Source organism: Schistocerca piceifrons, chromosome 1 (genome assembly GCF_021461385.2).
Source record: "Schistocerca piceifrons isolate TAMUIC-IGC-003096 chromosome 1, iqSchPice1.1, whole genome shotgun sequence".
Lineage (NCBI taxonomy): Eukaryota > Metazoa > Arthropoda > Insecta > Orthoptera > Acrididae > Schistocerca > Schistocerca piceifrons.
In genome coordinates this window covers 430,551,926-430,573,896 of record NC_060138.1, presented here as the reverse complement: position 1 = coordinate 430,573,896, position 21,971 = coordinate 430,551,926, and the positions used below count along the sequence as shown (strand labels likewise).

The 21,971-nt window shown below is 40.3% G+C and overlaps 1 protein-coding gene across 1 annotated transcript in view; it reads left to right on the top strand.

Moving 5' to 3' along the window:
- LOC124786249 (sodium- and chloride-dependent GABA transporter ine-like) overlaps nt 1-21,971 on the top strand; it is a 332,165-nt gene that overhangs the window by 271,913 nt on the left and 38,281 nt on the right. The window contains 3 exon segments of the mRNA XM_047254247.1: nt 3,774-3,908; nt 7,569-7,791; nt 8,319-8,586. Of these exon segments, the coding sequence (XP_047110203.1) occupies nt 3,774-3,908; nt 7,569-7,791; nt 8,319-8,586 (626 nt within the window).

Sequence of the window (21,971 nt, the reverse complement as noted above, 5' to 3'; positions counted from 1 at the left end):
CAGAATGATGATGCAGGAATAAAAGCTGACATCACCTGAAAATGGGAGAACAAGTTTTGACAACAAAAGAGCTTGATGCCTGTTTTGACAGCAGGCTGAGCTGAGTGATATCAAGTAGTGCTGTGCAATGACAGTGATGTGATTGCAAGTGAGTTTGTTTTTCATGTGTTAGTTTCAAGCAATATCTTGCAATGGATGTCAGTAATACATGAATGCCTTGTGTTGTGGGCACTGACCAACAAACACTTCCACAACAAGGATGTGATACCTCAAGCTAGATTTGCTGTAGTTGAAGACTGTGGAGCAGATGGTAACTACAAAAAAGTAAAATAAACAAGTGCAAAAATACTATGGATAACTAACACACGAAGTTTAGTATATTACTGCATCTGAATTATCTACAAATTTTATCCTTTTGCTAATGAAATGATGACCACAACAGGTACAGTATTAATAAATTGGCCATGAGATAAATTTGCATTAATGACTGTTGATCCAGTTTTTGAATGGATTCCTGACAGTCATCACACTTATGAAAGCACTATTGGTTTGCTGTATCATTTTTGAAAGCATGCCACCAAAGTATTGTTTTCAAATATGTCCTGGTTAACACTCCACTGAAGAGATGTCGGGAACATCTGTATTGATTGTCACATTGTACAACATGCATGTGCTCTGAATAATAATGTCTGTGTGTTCATGGAAGTTTATATTTCCTTTTGGAGAAAACTCAAATTGCTGGCCACAACAGTGAATGTCCATTCCATCACTGTTCCAGCCCTTGATAACCTCTGTTTAAATGACCTTCCTTCCTGCCTCCCTCCAGAAACAGCAACATTAAATTACCCAAGAGGGGAAAGGCTTCATCTCCAATCAACATGAATGGGGGCTTCTACTGAAATACCAGGTATTCCTTCTGGGGTGGATAGTTTTGAGGCATGTTCAAAGTATTATTGTACAAATCATTTGCCCTAAATGTCCCGCCATCTGATTGCTTTCCAACCACTGTACAAGTATTGCACAGCAGTTTGAAAATATGTATAGTAGGTGTAGGTATTTGCAAATTTCCATATTGTGCCACTCACTCATCCAAAGATTGTGTGACTGTAGTTAGATGCATCTAAAATGACTATGAAAGAGCACAGAAAAATATCCAACTGAAAAATATCTGAAAAAGAATTAAATGAACAGTATTGTACAATGTGAAGGATGTTTGAAGGAGTTGCAATTAATGTGCAAAAGGAAAAAAATATTCATGCATAAGGGTGTCCTAAGAAAAATGGTCAATATTCAGGGATATGGCAGGAAGGATCATTTGAAGCAAAATGCTTCATATGAACATACATCCTATTTCAAATGATTTCAGTGATAAAACACATTTAATGTATGTTTTATTTCATGCTGGTAGTGCAGACGTGTGTGTTGCCCACCCAACCTCTTTGATGTTTTATTCTAGTCCAGCCTACCTCATTGCTTTCAATTGCTTTTCTCAGGATGTCTTTCTGCCATTAAACTAGACCATTGAAAATGCAGTTGTCCATGGTGTGTTGTGACTGAGGTGTTGCAAGGAATTAATAGCATATCAGAGAGAAGCATCAGTTAACTGTGTTTGTGTATGCACTGGCCAAAATGCCACACATCTATACTAATGAAGAATATGCAGATTTTGTGTATGTTTATGGTAGCACTCCTGCTGCTCTCCTCCTGCTAGTCATATCATGGACACTGCTGCTCTGATAGGAAGCTGCAGAGGCACTCAGATAACAAAAACATCTTCTCCCAAGAGTGCACAAATGCACTGAATTTCATGGTGGGATATTTGAACATTTGATGTGCACTATACAACAGCTGTAATGTGATGCATGTGATAATGCCTAGAGGTGAATGTATTAAAAAATATGAATTTTTCATTTGATACTTTGTAAAACACGTGTTGTAACATTTACTGACTGTTGCAACATTTGTGAATCTGACAATATATCAACTAAAACAGAAAATAAGTAACAATGTACATTAAATTGTTATATCTTGGAAACCATTTGGAATAGTGCATATGCCCATATGAAGCTTTTTGCTTCAAACGATCATTCCTGCCATATCTCTGTATATTGACGATTCCTCAAGGGACACTCTGTGTATTCACGCCTGAATTTCTTAGTGAGGTGGTGAAGACTAAGTGGAAACACATATGCACTATTATGTTCCACCCTATAACTTTCCAGAGTTGCAATCAAATTGGCTGTGGTATGAAGTACTGACATTTTTGAAAGCCTTAATGACTCCATGGCAGACAAACAGCAACATTTCTCTCAGAAACACAACCCCATTTCAGCACAAAGATGTCCTATTGTCAACGGCTCTTGTTACAGATACACAGTGTGTTTCAGATGACAAGACTACCAATGTTCATTAGAAGCCAGCTCTTCAAGGCTGTCCAGAAAATTCAGAGGACAACATTTCAGTGTCTCCATTCTCCCTCTTGTCCCGCCCAGACTACCTTAAGAGACAAAGAAAAAGTACAAATACAGAGTTTCTGAAAACAGAAAAACAAAATCTGAATTATTGACCAACAAGTGTGAAAACCAGACACAAGATGGCAGTTAACACTTATCGCTGAGTTTGCAGCCCATCATGTGGACACTTATCACCCAAAACTCAGTTAAGAGCTAGAAATAAAATGCAGCAGATTCTATTGGAAGAATTGCAGCCATCTTCAACCTCTTCCAATTTACATTCCTTTGTGTCTTGTTATGGATCTGAAAATCGTCAAGCTGAATGCATTATCTCAAACTTCCAAGCTTACAGACACATTTCAATAAACTATCATGAACTACGTTCTAAATTGTAAATTTTGGTGAACATGTCACAAATTGTAAATTGCTGATAGTAAAAAATGTTTTGTTAAATTCATAATATGTACTTCACTGATGGTGACAATAAGTTTCTCTGAAGCAGTAATAGCCTCTCTGAAATTTGTTTTGCTTCTGTAATCTACTTGAAACAGATGGCACTGTATGATGAAATATCTGTGTACTAATTCTGAAGTAATTCCAAAATGTATCTCCATCTTTTCTCAAGTCCCTATACAAATAATAGAATTATTCTACAGTCATTCTCTCCTTGTTGATTTTATGCCTCCGCTTATGGCTGCCTTGAATTAATTAAGAGAGCCCTGCCTTCTATTAAAAACAAAGTTGCTTGACCAAGCAAAAATAACATTGACGAGATACAGTACACTGTTTGCTGTGTGAATGCTCAATCACATTCTCTCTCTTTGGAGAATCTGCTTCACATCACATCGTGGGCAGTATAAATTCTGCTAAGTGAATATATGTGGAGTGCACTACCTAGTGAATTCTATAAATATAATCTAGCAATAATTATTGTAGTATGTACTTTGTATTCCACAACACAAATTCCACATAATAATGTGCAAAGATGAGCAAAGAGTGAGCAGTTGTTGACTGGTACCTTTCTGTACAGCCAGCAGGATTTTGTACTGGCTCCATGTCACCAAGGAGTTGGTGGTGTGAAGATGGTCATGCTTGACTGAAACCAATAACAAAATAAATAAACATTAGTTGCAATCCAGAGTGACTATTTTTTGTGTACTGTTTAGAAGAGTGCTGCTTCCAATTAAATTTTTAAAAATCTGTCTTATTATAATAATGTGTTTTTCATGTAAACTAGGAAATGAGTACTTGAAAATGGAATGTAATTTGAGTATTTTTATAACTACCATATTTCAATAACAACTTCTTTTTTACACACAGGGGTCTTCTTGGTGCCATATTTTATTATACTAATAATATGTGGTATCCCAATGCTGTACATGGAACTAGCTGTTGGGCAGTTCACCAGGAGAGGTCCCATCGGTGCACTAGGAAAACTCTGTCCACTTTTTAAAGGTGTGTGGTGCTCACGGGATGCTACCAAAGTTCCTGCTGTAAGTTAGGATTGAGAAGCCATTATTCATAAGATCGGTGTCACATATCACAGAATATTCTCTCTGTCTCTCTCTCTCTCTCTCTCTCTCTCTCTCTCTCTCTCTCTCTCTGTGTGTGTGTGTGTGTGTGTGTGTGTGTGTGTGTGTGTGAGAAACTTCCTTTGTTACGAATTACAAAGTGAAAGGAACTTGGCATCAGGAGGTAACAACATATACTTTATAAACACAGAGGAGACAGTAGCTGCAGCTTTTAATATTTCTGCTTACATTTATCTTAATTGGAAGAAGATGTAAAAAGGCAAGCAACTGAAAATAAGACAACATTGTGAGTGCACAGAAATCTAGGATGGAAATGTATTAGGAAGGAAATAGTTCTTTACTTGTGCATTTTGCTTGTACTGTCATAGTGTAGTGGTGCAACTCTCAAATGGAAAATGAGACATTCATAGAGTGAGGGAGTGAGTGTGTGTGTGTGTGTGTATGTGTGTGTGTGTGTGTGTGTGTGTGTGTGTGTGTGTATATGAATTTTGTGGTATTGTTGAATAAAACTCCCTTAGGCAGAAATATAAAACAAAAATGATGTACTCAGTTGAAGTATTGGTCTAACCAGAGAAAGGCCTTAGACACAGGTAACTGATTCAGCTCACATTTTTTGCAGGTTGCTTGTGTACAATCTAAAATGAAAGATATTTTTGCTCAACAGCTCCCCATTTTTGAGGAAAGTTCCCCTTAAGTTCATGATGCACAATCAACTCACAGTTGATTGGATCGATAGACAATTGAAAAATGAGAATTTTTCATCAACATATATGGGATCTATAAGCACATATTCCTGTCAAATCAACAAAAGAAACTTTTTTGATTGCCGTGGGTTGTTAAATGAAAGTGCTGCTGCCATAACAACCAAGACATCTGGCTGGGAAGCAGTAAACCTGTGTTAGATTCTTAGTTGCATTATGTAGTTCTCTCTCTCCTTGCCGCCACTTCCCTCCCCCTCCCCCCTCCCTCCACCACCCCCACCCTCACCCCTGCCCCCACCCCCACTCCCACTCCCACCCCTACCCCTACCCCTGCATTAAAACTGGTAGGAATAGGTGGTTTAATAAGGTAAATAAATCAATAAAGAATAATAACAAATTGGGCAAATAAATTTATCAAATGACCTGGATTAGAAAAGAATTGAAATTTAAAGCATCATTGTATGCACAAACTTCCAAGTAAGACTGCTGCAAAGATGTGTATTCAACAAACATTTTTGCATGAGGGAGAAAAACTAACCTTCGGCACAGTTTGTTGTGTATGTGGACAATATTCCAACACAGAATCTGGAAAATTGTTGCCTAAATTTTTCTCATGCTTATAAGAAACTAATGGCTAATTTGGTCCCTGGGATATAGAAGAGGTCAGTCACTTAACTGACTCACTAAAAGTGTTTGGTTCACTTGCCCTAGATCTGGGAAATAGGATAATTCAATTTACAAAACATACCTTGAGAACATTTCAAAACCATACATTTATGATAAAAAGTTTTGTGTGATATTGGATTCCTGGAGTTTACAAGCTAATGCCATCAAGTATGACAGCAGGTTCATAGGCGACGAGGGTCAACTGACTTGCATGGCAGAAGTAGTACACCAAACTGCACCCCTGTGTGCCATACAATGTGATGTTTATTTTTGTTAAAACATTATTTCAAGGCTTCAAAAATACAATCTGCTTCTGGAAACCCAGCAGGAATTGCACAACTGTGTGGATACAGTAACAATTCACAGCATAATTCATGATCAACTTTCAGCACTGATTTTTTAGACAATGTTAGCATATGTGTGGTAAGCATCGAAATTAATCCCTGAAAATAAAATATTTTTAAATGTAAACAAAGTTGTTTTTTTTTTCTGAATCTTCGGAAGGAATGATGTAATTGCTCAAAGATTGCACTTGACAGATGTTCTTGTGCTGCAAGGGAATTTGATTCAAATGTTTATACACAAAGTACCATTCATACAATAATTTGAAGGAAATTGAGGACATGAAACAGAGTAAATGAAAGAAACATTGTAAATTGATCAGGATTAAATTCTTATTTCTTTACTAGCCCAAATAATTTGAGAAATTTTTTGCCTATCTTGTTATTATTTCCTTTTGATTAGTTACTTATTAACCCTCTCATGCCTACTAATTTTGAAACATAAAAAAATACAAATAAAACAATTGCAGAATGCAACTGGAAATTGAACACAGGTTCTCCAGTCTGCAGCCAGATGCCATGGTTATTACACCAGCAGCACCTTTGTTAAACAGTGTTTACGTTATGGATACATAAGTTGCAGTCAAAAACATTTTTTCCTCAATTTCTAGGAAAATATGTGTTTGCAAAACTCATGTATGTTGATGAAAAACACTCAGTTTTCAGTTACCTATCAATCCAATCAGTTCTGAGTCAACTGTGCATCAAAAACTCTTGGGGTAGTTTTCTCAAAGATAGGGGGTGGGGGGACACATTGTTGAGCCAAAATATCTTAATCTTTCAATTTGGGTTGTGCAAAAGAGCAAACTGCCAAATGCAAGCCAAATCAGGTGGCCGTGTCTGTGGCCTTCTCCTTGTGAGTGATTTCCAATTCCTTGCCTGTAAAGAGACTACTTAATTTGAGAATGGAAAATCCAGGTTGGAATGTAAAATATAATGAAAAGGGTAGTTTCTACTCATTATAAAGTGGAGATGCTGAATCACAGAAAGACAACAAAACTGTCGGAAAGTTAGCGTTCAGCCAACAAGGCATTTGCCAAAAATAGAAAACATACAGACATGCACAAACTTGTGCAGATGCAGCTCACAAACGTATGACCACAGTCTCAGATAGCTGGAGCCAGACTCACTTTCTGCAACACAGGATCTCTGCTTTATGTTGATTATTCAGTTTTTGCATATAATGTTGATGACTGATGGAATGATCTTTATACGTAATCATATGCTGGAGTCCACATAGCAAGCACATATATGACCCCCCCCCCCCCCCCCCTCTCCTCCTCCTCCCTTTATTTTGTTTTTTCATCATCAGTCATCTGACAGGTTTGATGTGGCCTGTGTTGATCTTTTCATCTCAGAGTAGCAATGGCAATGTATGACCTCAATTATTTGCTAGACGTAGTCCAATATCTGACATGCTCTACAGTTTTTACTCTCTACAGCTCCCTGTAGTATATGGAAATTATCCTCTGATGCCTTAGCAGCTGTCCTATCAGCCTGTCCGATCTTAATGCAGTGTTTTCCATATACTCCTTTTCTTGCTTATTCTGCAGAGAACCTCCTCATTCCTTACCTTATCAGTATATGACCATAAGAACTGATAAACAGTCAGGTCAGTCAATGAAACATTCTGTTAAAAATTGAATTCACAAATTGACTGGTCATCCCAAAAAATTCTGCCAATTATGCTGAGAAACCATCAGAAATAACTCCATCTATTTCGTTTAAGGTACCATTTTAACAGAACTTTTGTCATGCAGACAGTGTCACAGTCAATAGCTCACACTCTGATGTGCTAAAGGTAATTTTTTTGTATGCTGTATTTTTAAATCTATTTCAAAATGTAAGAAAAAAAATGATCTTTCTCTTTACTAGGCGCTGGACTGGCAAGTGTTGTAATATCGTTCATTATGTCCACATACTACAATGTCATTATTGCATATGCAGTTTACTACTTTTTTACTGCATTTAAGACTGAAGTTCCATGGCATGAATGTGGTCATCGATGGAATACTCGAAACTGTTGGACTTCATCAAATCTGAAATTTAACTTCACAAAATCAAACAATTCCAAATCACCTACTGAAGAATTTTATGAGTGAGTAATAATTAAAGGATAAAGTGTATGCTATTAATGAAATTTTATAAACAGTCAGTATTTTCAGAAATTTAGATTAATCATTTGTTGCTCAGAAATTAAAAACTGAGAATGATAATTCGAATAGTGATCATTTTGTTTGCTATGTGTTACATAAGTCTTACGGTTTCTGAGATGGCAAATGTATTGACAGAATCATTTGTGGTGAACAGGGTGTTCTATAATTACTCTAGAAGAACTAAAATGAGTATGAAATAAGTCAATCTCTTTTTTTCTCCATTGAATGGATCTCATACTTTTTCAAAATTTCTAGTTCAGATTTTACTTTAGGTGACCGGTATGTGTGAACCTCTCACAGGTCATTGTGTTCATGTAGCCATCCATTATTATTTTTATCAATAGTGTGTATGATTATTCTTTGTTAGTGTAAACCTACTCCACTCATAAATTTGTATACAATTCTATTTAGTTGTAATTTGATGGTATTTCAAGATATAAAAGAGTAAAGTGTTTTTTTGTTCCCTCAGGAATAAGGTCCTAAAAATGAGTGGTGGCATAGATGAGCTGGGAGACATAAGATGGGAGCTAGCAGCTTGTCTTCTAGTTGCCTGGATTCTTGTTTACTTCTCCATATGGAAGAGTGTTAAATCCTCTGGGAAAGTGATGTATTTTACTGCCACTTTCCCTTATATATTGATTATAGCTTTCTTAGCACGTGCACTCTCCCTGGATGGTGCAGATCGAGGTCTTAGATACTTTTTTCAACCACAGTGGCACCTTTTGGCAGATTCAAAGGTAAGAGTACTACTACTACTACTACTACTAACAGCACTGCCAACACTACCACCACCACCACCACCACCACCACAACAACAACTATTACTACCACCAAACCTACATCCCCCATCACAATTGTTGCCAGTAGCAAAAATGTTTGAAAAAAGTCCGTAACTTGCTAATCCTAGGGCTAGCTTGTTTTCACTGTTCTATGTGTTTTGTCATCTCCTTAATGTATTGCTTATGATGCTAAACATAGGTCCAAATGACAATCAGAATTAACTTCCCCCAAACATAAGGGAGAATGGGTGTAGGTGGGGTGGCTTGCATGCCTCAGCAACACAGATAACCATACCATAGGTGTAACCACAACAGAGGTTTTTGTTGAGAGGCCAGCCAAACACATAGGTCCTAAAGAGGGGCAGTGGCCTTTTCAGTAACTGCAGGGGCAACAGTCTGGATGATTGACGATTTGGCCTTGTAACATCAATCATAATGGCCTTGTTGTGCTGGTACTGTGAACGGCTGAAAGCAAGGGAAAACTACAGCAATTTTTCCTGAGGATGTACAACTCTACTGTATTGGTCAATGCTGAGTATGTCCTATTTGGTAAAATATTCCAGATGTAAAATAGTCCACCATTTCATCATCAGGAGAAGCAAAACTGGCATTCTACAGATCAGAGTGTGGAGTGTCAGCTCCCTTAATCGGGTATGTAAGTTAGAAAATTTAAAAATAGAGATGGATAGGTTGAAGCTAGAAGTGGTGGGAATTAGTTGTGTTCATTGGCAAGAGGAACAGGACTTCTGGTCAGACAAATAAAGGTTTAAAAATTCAAAATCAAATAGAGGTAACACAGGAGTAGGTTTAATAATGAATAAGAAAATAGGAATGTGGGTAAGCTACTATGAACAGCATAGTGAACAGATTACCGTAGCCAAGTCAGACATGAAGCAAACACTTACCACTGTAGTACAAATTTATATGCCAACTAGCTCCGCAGATGATGAAGCGATTAAAGAAGTGTATGATGAGAGAAAAGAAGTTATTTAGATAGTTAAGGGAGATAAAAATTTAATTGTTAGGGGGACTGGAATTAGATAGTAGGAGAAGGAAGAAATGGAAAAAATATGAGTAATATGTGAATATGGACTGGGGTGAAGGAATGAAAGAGGAAGCCGCCTGGTAGAATTTTGCACAGCACATAATTTAATCATCAGTAACACTTAGTTTAAGAATAATGAAATAGTTTGTATACATTGAAGAGACCTGGAGACATTGTTATGAACTGTGGATTAAAACTGAAGAAACTGCAAAAAGGTTGGAAATTAAGAAGATGGGACCTGAATAAGTTGAAAGAACCAGAGTTTCAGAGGGAGCACTAGGCAGTAGTTGATTGAACAGGGGAAAGGTGTACAGTAGAAGATGCATGGATAGCTTTAAGAGATGAAATAGAGAAGTTAGCAGAGGATCAAATAGTTAGAAAGATAAAGCCTATTAGAAGTCCTTGGATAACATAGGAGATACTAACTTTAATTGATGAAAGGAGAAAATATAAAAATGCAGAAAATCAAGCAGGTGAAAGGGAATACAAATGTCTAAAAAACGAGATGAACAGGAAATGCAAAATGGCTAAGCAGGAATGGCTAGAGGACAAATGTAAGGACTTAGAAACATATTTCTCTAGGGGAAAGATAGATACTGCCTACTGGAAAATTGAAGAGCCTTTGGGAGAAGAGAGAAGTAGATGTTGAATATCAAGAGCTCAGATGGAAAACCAGTCCTGGGCAAAGAAGGAAAGGAGGATACAGAGCATCTTTGAAGGGAGATGAACTTGAAGGTAATATAATAAGAATAGAAGAGGACTTAGATCAAGGTGAGATGGGAGATATGATACTGTGAGAAGAATTTGTAGAGAGCACTGAAAGATGTAAGTTGAAACAAGGCCCCAGGAGCAGACAACATTCTGTCAGAAGTACTGATAGCTTTGGGTGAACTAGCCATGACAAAACATTTCCATCTTGTGTGAAAGATGCACGTGATGGGCAAAATACCCTCAGACTTCAAGAAGACTGTAATATTTCCAGTTCCACAGAAAGCATTTGCTGACAGGTGTGAAAATTGCCAAACTGTCAGCTTAGTAATTGTGTTTGCAAAATACTAAAACAAAATTCCTTACAGAAGAAAGGAAAAACTGGTAGAAACTAGCCTCAGGGATCATGAGTTTGGGTTTTGGAGAAATGTAGGAACACACAAGGCAATATTGACACTATGATTTACTTTAGAAGATAGGCTAAGGAAAGGCAAAGCCATGTTTGTAGTATTTGTAGACTGAGAGAAATTTTTTGACAGTGTTGACTGGAATACCCTCTTTGAAATTCTAAAGGTTGCAAGGATAAAAAACAGGGCGCAAAAAGTTATATACAACTTTTACAGAAACCAGATGGCAGTTATAAGCATCAAGGGTCATGAAAGTGAGGCAGTAGTTGAGAAGGGAGTGAGATAGGGTTGTAGCCTATCCCCAATGTTGTTCAATCTGTACTTAGAGCAAGCAGTAAAGGAAACCAAAGAAAAATTTGGAATAGGAATTAAAGTTCAGGGAGAAGAAATAAAAACGTTGAGGTTTGCTGGTGACATTGTAATTATGTCAAAAGACACCAAAGGTCTAGGAGTAGTAGTTGAACAGAAAGGACATTGGGAGGAGAATTAAAACAAGGATAATGGACTGAAGTTGAATTAAACAAGTGATGCTGAGGGAATTAGATTAGGAAACAAGAAACTTAAAGTAGTAGATGAGTTTTGCTATTTGGGTGGCAAAATAGATGACGAAGATGGTCAAAGTAAAGGGGATATAAAGTGTAGACTGGCAATCCCTAGAAAAGCATTTCTGAAGAAGAGAAATTTGTTAACATACAATATAGATTTAAGTGTTAGGAAGTCTTAGCTGAAGGTATTTGTCTGGAATGTAGCCATGTATGGAAGTGAAATGCAGATGTTAAACAGTGTAGACAAGAAGAGAACAGAAGTTTTTGAAATTTGATACTGCCAAACAATGCTGAGGATTAGTTGGGTAGATCATTTAACTAATGACATGGTACTGAATCAAATTGTGGAGACAAGGAATTTGTGGTACAACTTGACAATTTAGTATTGGAAGTGAAGAGAGTGTGTGTGTGTGTGGGGGGGGGGGGGGGGGTAAAAAACTGTAGAGAGAGACCAAGGGATGAATACAGTAAGCAGATTCAGAAGGATTAAATAGCAGTAAATATTCAGAGATGAAGAGGGTTTCACAGGATAGAGTAGCACTGAGAGCTGCATCTAACCAGTCTTTGGACTGAAGACCACAACAGCATCCATCCAGTGACTTCTACAGATCATATTGTGACAAATCATCAGTTTCATAATCGAAGGAAGTTCAGCAAACACCTAATAATGTCTGATCACTTCTTACTTTCCTGATGGTTAATAGTATTGTGCAAGGCCTCAACTAGAGGCCTGTTTTCCATCTTATGCATCCAACCTGTTGTGTTAACTGTATAATATGGATGAGTGCTTGTGTAGTACAGTGTGTTGTATTTTCATGTGAGTATGGAATGAAAGGAAAGAGCTAATAGTACCAGTGGAGCTGTTAAGCTTAACATCCTCATAAGACAGATGGATCAAAGTCAATAGTATCGCATGTCCTCATTCTGTGAGAAATTATGAAAAAGTACAGAATTTGACCTAAAACATTGGAGTGGTTTCGTCATTTGGAACCTTACACCACTACGTCTCCTATAACTACTACCTAAATAGAAATGACAAAATATCTTACACTAAAACATAAGTGTGTACATATGTGATCAGAGACTGGTTTCTGATTACTAAAAACTGTTTATACTCTTTCTTTTCTAGCCTCCATCCTGTCATATAGGGTGCATGTTTTCATGATTTGTCAAATTTTGTTGTATTTTAAAATTGTGACCAGTAGCTCTTTCTGTCACCATTGTTATATCTAAACCTAAGGGTGCAAAGTTGTGTGTGTCATCAGTCTATGAATTGTGTAAATTATGTTCTGTGTGTTGTTGTACTTTGACTGTTTGTGTATCATATTTTCTGAAGTGTTGATTGAGGCTCAGCCTATTTACCTGACTGCCCATTGTACCTGCCCAATGGTCATGTATCTACCACATGGATACAATCGAGGTCTGCTTCACCTCCTCAATTGCAAATCAAGCCATATGAGCAGGACTACTGAGAACTATTTCTGCAACTTAAAAAGAAACTGAGAAAATAACATAAGATTTAGTAAAAAAATTCTGAACTAAGCATTACAAACCGAATATTGAATTACTGCACTTAAAGCACCAAAAGTTTCTACAAAGTCTTCAGTTGTTGTGATTAAAATTCTTCTGGGTATTATGCCATGTAATTGCTAAAAACTAACAACAATAATAAATGGCCTTCCTCAGGGCATGGCTCATGCCCTGAGGAAGGCCGTTGCAATTTGGCCAAAACATCGGAAGACAAGACGAGAGTTGCGTGTGCAGTCGATGAATGCGATGACACTTTTGTGTACAATAATACCAGTGATAAATATCAGTGGTTTATGTTTCTGTGGCTTTATATCTGCCTTCAGGAACCTCAGGCGAATTAGGGCACCAAACTTTTAAAAAAAGGACTATTTAGTTGCAAAAATCTTGTAATCGATCCAGCAAAATCCGCAATACTACATCTAAAATGTCTTCCTACAAGTTGCAGAAAATCATTGATTGCTTCTGTTGGACTCTTGGCCTGGACATAACATTATGTCTGTCTTTAGGAGGAGGATGAAAAGACTGTTAATTTAATTTGGATTCCACATGGAACCATTTGTGTGATTCAAACCCTCAATAAAGAAATTTTTTAACAGTGTAAAGCATTTTTCAGAAGATTGCTGGGCAATATGATTTCTGGTAGCTCTTTGTCATTTCAGGTTTACTATCATAAAAGTATTGTTGAACATCAGTCATTTGAGCATTGTCAGTTTACATCATCATATTTTACAAATTCGATCAATTATGCAGCACAACATGCAGAACAACAGCCACAACCATTTTATATTCTGTCCAAATAAAGCAAGTAATTATTGTGAAGTGTCTGAATGCATAAATTTGTATTTTATCAGGTGTGTCTTGTGAAATGAAAATATTATTTTTCATCATGGAGCACAAATTTCACGTTTTTGTGATGATTACAGGGAATAAACAAGGAACTGTTTCATTGTTAATAAGATACACATTATTCAAAAAGTATCACAAGAACTGTGTACAGGAATTGCTATAATTTCATGCTCGTAAGTCCCAAATGGTGGAAGTAATCTGTGATATAACACTGCCTTGATTTTGCTTCCTTTGCCAGTCATTTGTGCAACAATTACATCTGCAACAGTTTATCTGTCAATATTAACTACAAATTATCCAAAATATTAATGATTTGAGACATTTTTTTGTGTGGTTTAAGTGCTTAGAATTCATGTTGTGCAATTTGGACTTTGCACTGCATTCCTTTATCACAGCTATGTGTCCTTATTTGTCAGATCATGCACTAGTCAGACAGGGTTGCACAAACCACTGTTAAAAACTGTTATTCATGCAGCAAAACTGGATATTTCAATTCTTTTTTTAACACTTGCATTGCACCTTAGCAGCTAAAATTTTGAGTGTGTTTCTGTTGGCATATTCCTCCCGTGTGAAAAATTTCTGGGTAGGTTTTGGCAGGTCATATTGTATCATTCCCTTGTGAGTCAGTGCCTCTGCCCATGCCAAGCTTTGTGTGCACCCTCCATGACAGTGTTCTGTACTATTCCACTGTGATATCTACACCAGTTCATCTGCATCCATCTTGATGTACTCTACGAGGCATGCTAAATCCCTCCCCCCATGAAAAGGCCATGTATGGCCGAAAATCCCGTAGTTTCTCCCTTGACATCCATCGGAAAACCAGCAAGAGGCTGAGATTCCCCAGCAGCGAATCAGCTGCTGAAGGTAACAACACTGATGCAGCTAGCTCCACCAGAAAGGCTGAAGATTGCAGAGGCTGCAGTGGCAGTTGATCGATCGGGATTGACAGAGGCCAGGACTCAACCCTTGGTGAATGGCAGGAGGAGGGCCCTCAGCCAAACTTCATGGGCTCCGCATGGCCAGTCACGGGAGCTATTCTCATTCGCCATCGAAGGTAGGGCAGCAGGGATGCTTACTGCCACAACTGTGAGCCCCTCACCAGACCAGTGTTGTGACTGACCCCATAGCGCAACCAGCTTGGAGACACCAGTGGTGCGAGTCCCACAGTTCATGGGTGCAGCTGCTCCCAGTCAGCATCCACCACAAACAAATGCTGATGAGCTTTGGGGCTACTACATCTGCAGCCATCCTTGCTGCCAACTAGACGCTGAGGTCCAAAGGGCAGCTCTTTGAGGAAAATGGGACAGATCGCAATGGTCTGGAACATGTGACTTAGGTTGCAACAAGCCCAAGAGACTCCATGACTGGTACCCATGCAAACTCTCCATCAGACACCACCAGTTAATTGGTGTCACCCAGGATATGCAGCTAGAAAACTAGACAGTGCATGATCATGGAATTCAACAAACGTGGACTTCAGGCTTGAACATTCACATGACTTGCCCCACTTCAGAGTTAGAAGCTGGACGAAACAGAGTGGTAGTTAGATGCTAAGAAGCTGGATGAAACAGAGTGGTAGTTAGATGCTAGATACCACTGCAGATGGAAAAATCCACAAACCCCTGCACCACAAATTTCTGACTGTCATCAGAGTCAAGGAGAGCCCTTGATAACAAAAATGACCCAAACTGTGCAAATAGCGGCTGTTGACATGTAGGACAATTTGGCAATGTACAAAAAATTCAATAATGCACAGACCACCAACCACCTCATGCTGCCTAGAAAGGGCCTGCAAAGTTGACGTTCACCCTGTCCCAAGAGTGCTCCATGGCAGACAAAGGGGAAAACTGACATGTCAGCACAGCCTGAGTCTGTGCACAGGCTGCACAAGCCCACATAAGGTGTTCAGCACTGTAATCAATCACCGGCCAGCAAGGGTGACACCGTGCCAAAGCCTTCAAGCGAGAGATAGCTCTGTGCAACACATGCAGCAACTGGAATATGTGAGAACTCATTACTGGAGGGATGGCCATTTGACAGCTTTGGTCCTCCATGGTAGGCAAGAGAATCCCCTGGACAATGTTGAGCTGATCCTACACCAGAAAAAATGTACGCCACACTGAATCTGCTTCCAAAGGGATGCACTGGAGGCATCCCATCTGGACTGTTGAAACAGTTTTCCAAGGAAGTGGGTCAGTGGTCATCCCATTCCATCAAAGGAAAATCCAGTAATATCTGCTGCAAGGAAGGCAGCATCCAAATCAAAAACTGAGGCCACCTTTCGATCGAACTCTGGATCAGGGCTCACCACTCTTTGGTGAGTACATGCTTGGCTACCATGGGGCCGCAGCCTTTGCAGTGCTTTCTGTGCCACATGTCTATCCTCCTGCTGTTCTTTTCCCTTCCCTTGGAGACTAAGTCGTATGTCTTCGGGAAACCGAAGTTCTTGGTAAAACTATGTATGACTTCGTCCTGTCCACCCATCTTTCTTTCCCTGTCCTTCCTTTCCTTACCCTTCCTCCACTTTTTCATTTGAGGTCTCTCTTTTTCTGTGTCTTCTTCTTCCTCCCCCCTGTGTGTTCCTGAAGGCCAGCCCATGCATACAACATAAAACTGGGCAATGCATAATTCCCAGCACTAGGTTGACAAGTAGGGCTTGTGCATGCCTCCTCGTGAAGGACAAGCCCAAGGAAGGGTGATAGTCTGAGCTGATACCTTCCTCTATGCTGATTGGTCCCTCTATCTGGAGTCTAGGAGGTGTGACCTGAGGTGTGGACAATCGCCTAAGGTGGATGAGCCCCCCCTGAGTGCCGCCGCCCCCCCCCCCCCCCCCCCCCCCAGAATGTAGGAGCTTGCCATTGGAGATGCTGGCAATCATGGGGGATTTCTCTGCAATGAGTTTCTCATCTCAAAAACATAAATGTGTTGGTAAGAAAGAATCGATGCCACTTCTGACCACACAATGATACCTTGTGGTGTCACACTCTGAAGATGGTCATAATTTCATGACAGTTAATTCATTTGTTATTCAGAAGAGTGTAGATGCCATTACTGTTCCTGTGAAGTCCTGCTCTCAGATGTGTCGTGAGACATTGCTTTGGGGACAGATAACACTTTTCAAGTACAGAAACTGCTTAACGCAACACTTCTCCACAGTTATCCTGTTGAAGTAGAGGCCCACCCCACTCTGAATTCCTCTCATGGTGTCATATACACTCGGCTGCTTGATGGCCAGACTGAGGCTGAAATAACAGCCTGTCTCACTGACCAGGGAATGGCTGCAGTTCACTGTGTCATGAAAAGGGTTGATAAAGGAACAGGGCCAAGCCACACTTCATTCCCCACATTTGCCCGTGTGGTACATCTGCCAAAAATTAAGGCTGGTTACAAAGCTATTACTGTCAGACCATATATCCTGTATCCCACACATTTCTATAAATGTCAGTGTTACAATAACACTTGTGAATCTGGTGAAAAGCAGCCATATGTGTAACCTGTGGCAGAAGCACTAATGAGAGGGTGTGTCCACCTCTTTCCCCTCACTGTATCAACTGCAAGGGTGATCAAGCTGCTTCCTCCTGTGACTGTCCAGTGTATCTCAATGAGAGAGCCTTCAGGAGATCTTGGTGAAGGAAAAGGTTCCTACTAACATTGCTCAAAAAATGTTAGCTAGTCACAAACCTTGTATGTCACCCTCTGGAAACTGTAAGTACAGTTCTTTCCACACCCCGACCTACAAAGTACATGGCTGCGCAGACTTGAGACTTTCAGTTTAGTGCCACGGTTGTGAAATCGTCCAGCTCCAGTGTCACACCCTCACCTTCACTTGCTATGGGCACACACCAAACCAACAAAGCTTCACCTGCACCAGCCAAATCGCATGCCTCACAAAGAGAATCACAGAAGTCCAAAGAGGAGTACTCCTGTGTTGACTTTCTGCACACATCTAGCCAATTGACATTTGGGTACGTACCTGAAAAATGCCAAGGTTTTGAACAGTCCAACAAGACAAACAATCCTCCCCTCCCCTCCCCTCCTCCTCCTCAGCGTTCTTGTTCAACAGTATCACCACGTGATAACCTAACCTGACTGACCTCCATTTCACTGGGACGCACTGCCAACAACTGTTGAGCTAATGGACCAGGATCTTCCAGCCTCTGAACCTGGTCATTGTGCACATTTGACTTCTGGCACTTGGCAGCCTACATGGTGACTGCCCCCTTATTTGACCCATCTCCTGTCTATCACTGGATATGGTTATTCTCCAATGGAACATTTGCAGCATCAGATCCAATATGGTTGAATTACAGCTCCACTTGTACTCATACTGTCCAATTGTTTCCTGCTTCCAGGAAACAAAATTACATCCTCATGATGACCTCCCCCGCCCCCCCCCCCCCCCCACACACACACACTTCTCTTCAGTCTGTTTTGACCTTCCCCCAGAGGTGGGGACTCTGTCTCGTGGGGGAATCATGTTGCTCATGTAAGACAATGTCTATAGTCACATAGTTTTCTAGCACACCCAGCTAAAAGCTGTTGCTGTCCATCTTTCCCTTCAAGGTTTCACCTCTCTTTGCAACATCTACTCACCTCCATCTTCTGCTGTCATCTGGGCAGGCATTTTGCAACTTATTTCTCAATTTCCTCCTCCCTTTTTGCTGCTTAGCAACTTCAATGCTCACCACCCCATTTGGGGCTCTCCACGACCCTGTATGAGAGGCTGTCTCCTTGTAGATATTTCCAACCAGCTCAATCCAATCTGTGTGAACATGGGCACACCCACTTTTTTTCCAATTCCATGCACTCCTTTTCTCACTTGGACCTTCTGATCTGTACTGCTCAGCTTGCTTGTCATCTCAAGTGGTCTTTTCTCTCCAACATACACTTGAGTGACCATTTCCCCAGTGTCATTCGTTTGCTAATGCCTATCCCATCTGTGCATCCAACTAACTGGCAGCTCCACTCCTCACTGGCCACTTTCAATGAACACCATTTCCCCTGCATTGATGACCAGGTGGAATACCCTACAAACACTATTCTTTCTGCTGTGGAATGTTCCATACCTCTTACTTCTCCCTTGCCATGACATGCCCCATCTCCTGGTGGACTGAGGCATGCTGCAATGCAGTCTGCATGCGGAGATGAGCTCTCTGCCTTGTCACCACATTTTCAGGGATAGCAAAATAGAGCTAGTTGGTTTTCTTTTCAAAGCTTTTTTTTTAACAGTTTTACTCCCTCTTCAGTTGTTTAGGGTAATCTCTGTTAGATTTCATTCCTAGTTCCTGGTCTGATGATAGCAAATAATATCACTGTAGATGCTCTTGATATCTCATACACCATTGGCTGATGTTTTGCAGACGGTTTGAGATTCACCCACTACCATCCTGCCTTCCTTTCTCTGAAATGGGTGGTGGAGGCAAGGACCATATCTTTCTCCTCTCAGAATCAGGAATGTTACTATACTGATTTTACTATGAGGGCGTTTACATGTGCACTCTCTTTGCCCCTGTCATCCATTCCATGACCAGACAGCGTTCACATTCTCATGTTGCAACACCTATCTCCTGAGGACCTACACTTTCTCCTCCATACATATAGCCACATTTGGAAAGATGGTGCATATCCCAGTCACTGGCATGAGACTGTTGTCATTCCCATATCTAAGCCTGGTAAGGACAAACACCTTTCGTCCAGCTACCACCCAATTTCCCTCACCAGTAGCATCTGCAAGGTGCTGGAACATACATTTAATGGTCGGCTGGAGTGTTGGCTTGAGTCTGGGAACTTCCTCACTAACACCCAATGTGGATTCTGTTGGCACCACTCTGCAGTTGATCATCTCATCACCTTGTCAACTCATATAATGAATAAGTTTTTGCAGAAGTGGCAAACTGTGGTCATGTTTTTTGGTTTGGTTTATACCAGTTCCTTGTCTGTCCAAAACTGGATGGATGTATCATAAGTTTGTCTGCATGTCCATCTTTCTTATGTCATCTTAGCACCATACACCATTGTGAAATGTGTTTAACCACTGGTGCCTTCTGTGCTAGTCCCATTGAAAGTACTTATGCTTGGGCTGCTGACTTAATGTTATCCTGCCAGTGGGATGTTCTCCTCAGTCGTTACATGAGCCATCAGTCTTCTAGGCCCAGTCACCCATCCTATGCTGGCGTTTTTGATGATTCCCTTGATTGCCAGTATTAGCTCCCCCATCTCCTCTGTTGCCTCCTGAAGTTCGCTTTCATTTTCTGCTTTGATAGCTTTGGTTTACTCTCCCTGCCATGTTTCCAATGGGTGCAAGCTCTTCACCTCCCTACGTATGTGCTGATGTATATGTTCATTTCAAACTCCATTCACTTCCTAAGGGCACTACTCCTGGCCTGGTGTATTGCAAGAGTTTCTCACACTTTGCACATGGCTTAGGGGCTGTGTCTTTGTCTACACTGACAGTTCCAAGACCAACCGTGGTGTCAGATATGGCTTTGTACTTGGCAATGATCCTTTTCAATATTGGCTTCTTGACCAGAGCTTGATTTTTACTGCTGAGCTCTATGCCCTTTATCAGGCCACCTAGCAGAGCTGGCATCATGGTCTCCCAAATTGTGTCATCTACTCAGATTCCCTCAGTGCCCTTCACACTTTGTATTCAGTCCATTTAGTACAATGGATCCTACATTGCCTTCACTCACTCACTCACTCACTCATTCATTCACTCACTCACTCACTGGGGGAAGCCAATGTGGTATTCCTATGGGTTCCTGGTTACATTGGCATACCATGAAACGAGGTTGTTGGTGCTGCAGCAAAGGCTGTAGCTCTCCTCCCTTGGCCTGCTAGTTATTCTGTTCCCTTGGATGATCTTCGTGTCGCTGTCTGTCAGCATGTAGTATCACTCTGGAGTGAAACAAACTCCGGGACATTAAACCTTTTCCATTAGCACAGTGACTTCCTCTCAGCCATAACATCCTGAGGAGGTCATTTTAGCCCGGCTGAGTATAGGATACTGTCATTTCAGTCACTGCCTTTACTAAGTGGTGATCTTGCCCCACTCTGTGCCTACTGCTCTCAACCCTTGACAGTGCACCACTTTCTGATCCGGTGCCCATTTTTGAACTATTTACATTTATATCTACATTTGCCATGTGCTTTATCAGATGTTTTAGTGGATGACACACATTCTGTTGTTCTCGTCTTACTTTTTATTCACCGCAGCAGCATGGTAAAGCATGTCAACGATGTTTTGAGAAATTTTCCCTAGGGACATCCTTGGCCTTGCTGCTTTTCTTTTAAAGTGGCGTGATTGGATTTTTGCATCTTTGCCTCGGGTTTTTATTTAGTACTTTTTTTCTTATGTTATGATATGGGTACTTGTGACCTTAGAAGTTTTGTGGCATAAAGCACCAACCTAAAAAAATTGGATCAGGACCATGATAGTGCATCAATGTTTGCATGCTGGGCAGTGGTCCAGTAACAAATATCATAACTGTAATTACTGAGATACCTGTGGGCAGTCTCATGTGGTAGCTTAGAATGAGGGCTGAATAAGGAAACCAGGGAACTGTGATCAGTGATAAGTAAGAGCTTTGCTCCATACAAGAAATACCAAAAATGATAGCCAGTGCCTCCTTTTCCATCTGCAAGTAGTTATGTTGTGCCACAGAAATTGCCTTCGAAGCCTGGATGATGGGCTGCTCAGTGCCAACTGAGTTCCATTGCAACAAAACCACACCAGTCCACACTAATAACATACTGGGATGCATCAGCTACTAGGATTAATGTTATACCCAGCATAAAGGAAGCCAAACATAGAGCAGAGTGCGAACACTGCTTGAGGTATTCAAAAGCCTGTTGACAGTCCACTGATCACACAAACCTGATGTCCTTTTTATGAAGCCATTTAAAGAAATGGCAAGTGTCCACAACCTGAGGGATGAACTTAGCTGTCAGTTGGATGGGGGCTTCGATGTGCTCATCCATAGGATTGGGGCCATCATTGCTAAGCACGTCTCAAAAAATGCACTTTCGGGTAGAAAAAACTGCATTTTTCCAGGTTTCATCTACGGCAGTTCTCCAGGAGACATTGGAAGACCTCCTTCAGCACTCATCTTGTGTAAAGTCTACTACCCAGATGTCATCAAGATGGTTTACACAACATGGAATATCCTGAATCCACTGCTTCAAATAGCGTTGACATATTCCTGGCACAGACAAAATTCCAAAAGGCAAGCAATTAAACTGGAAAAACCCAAAGTAGGTGTT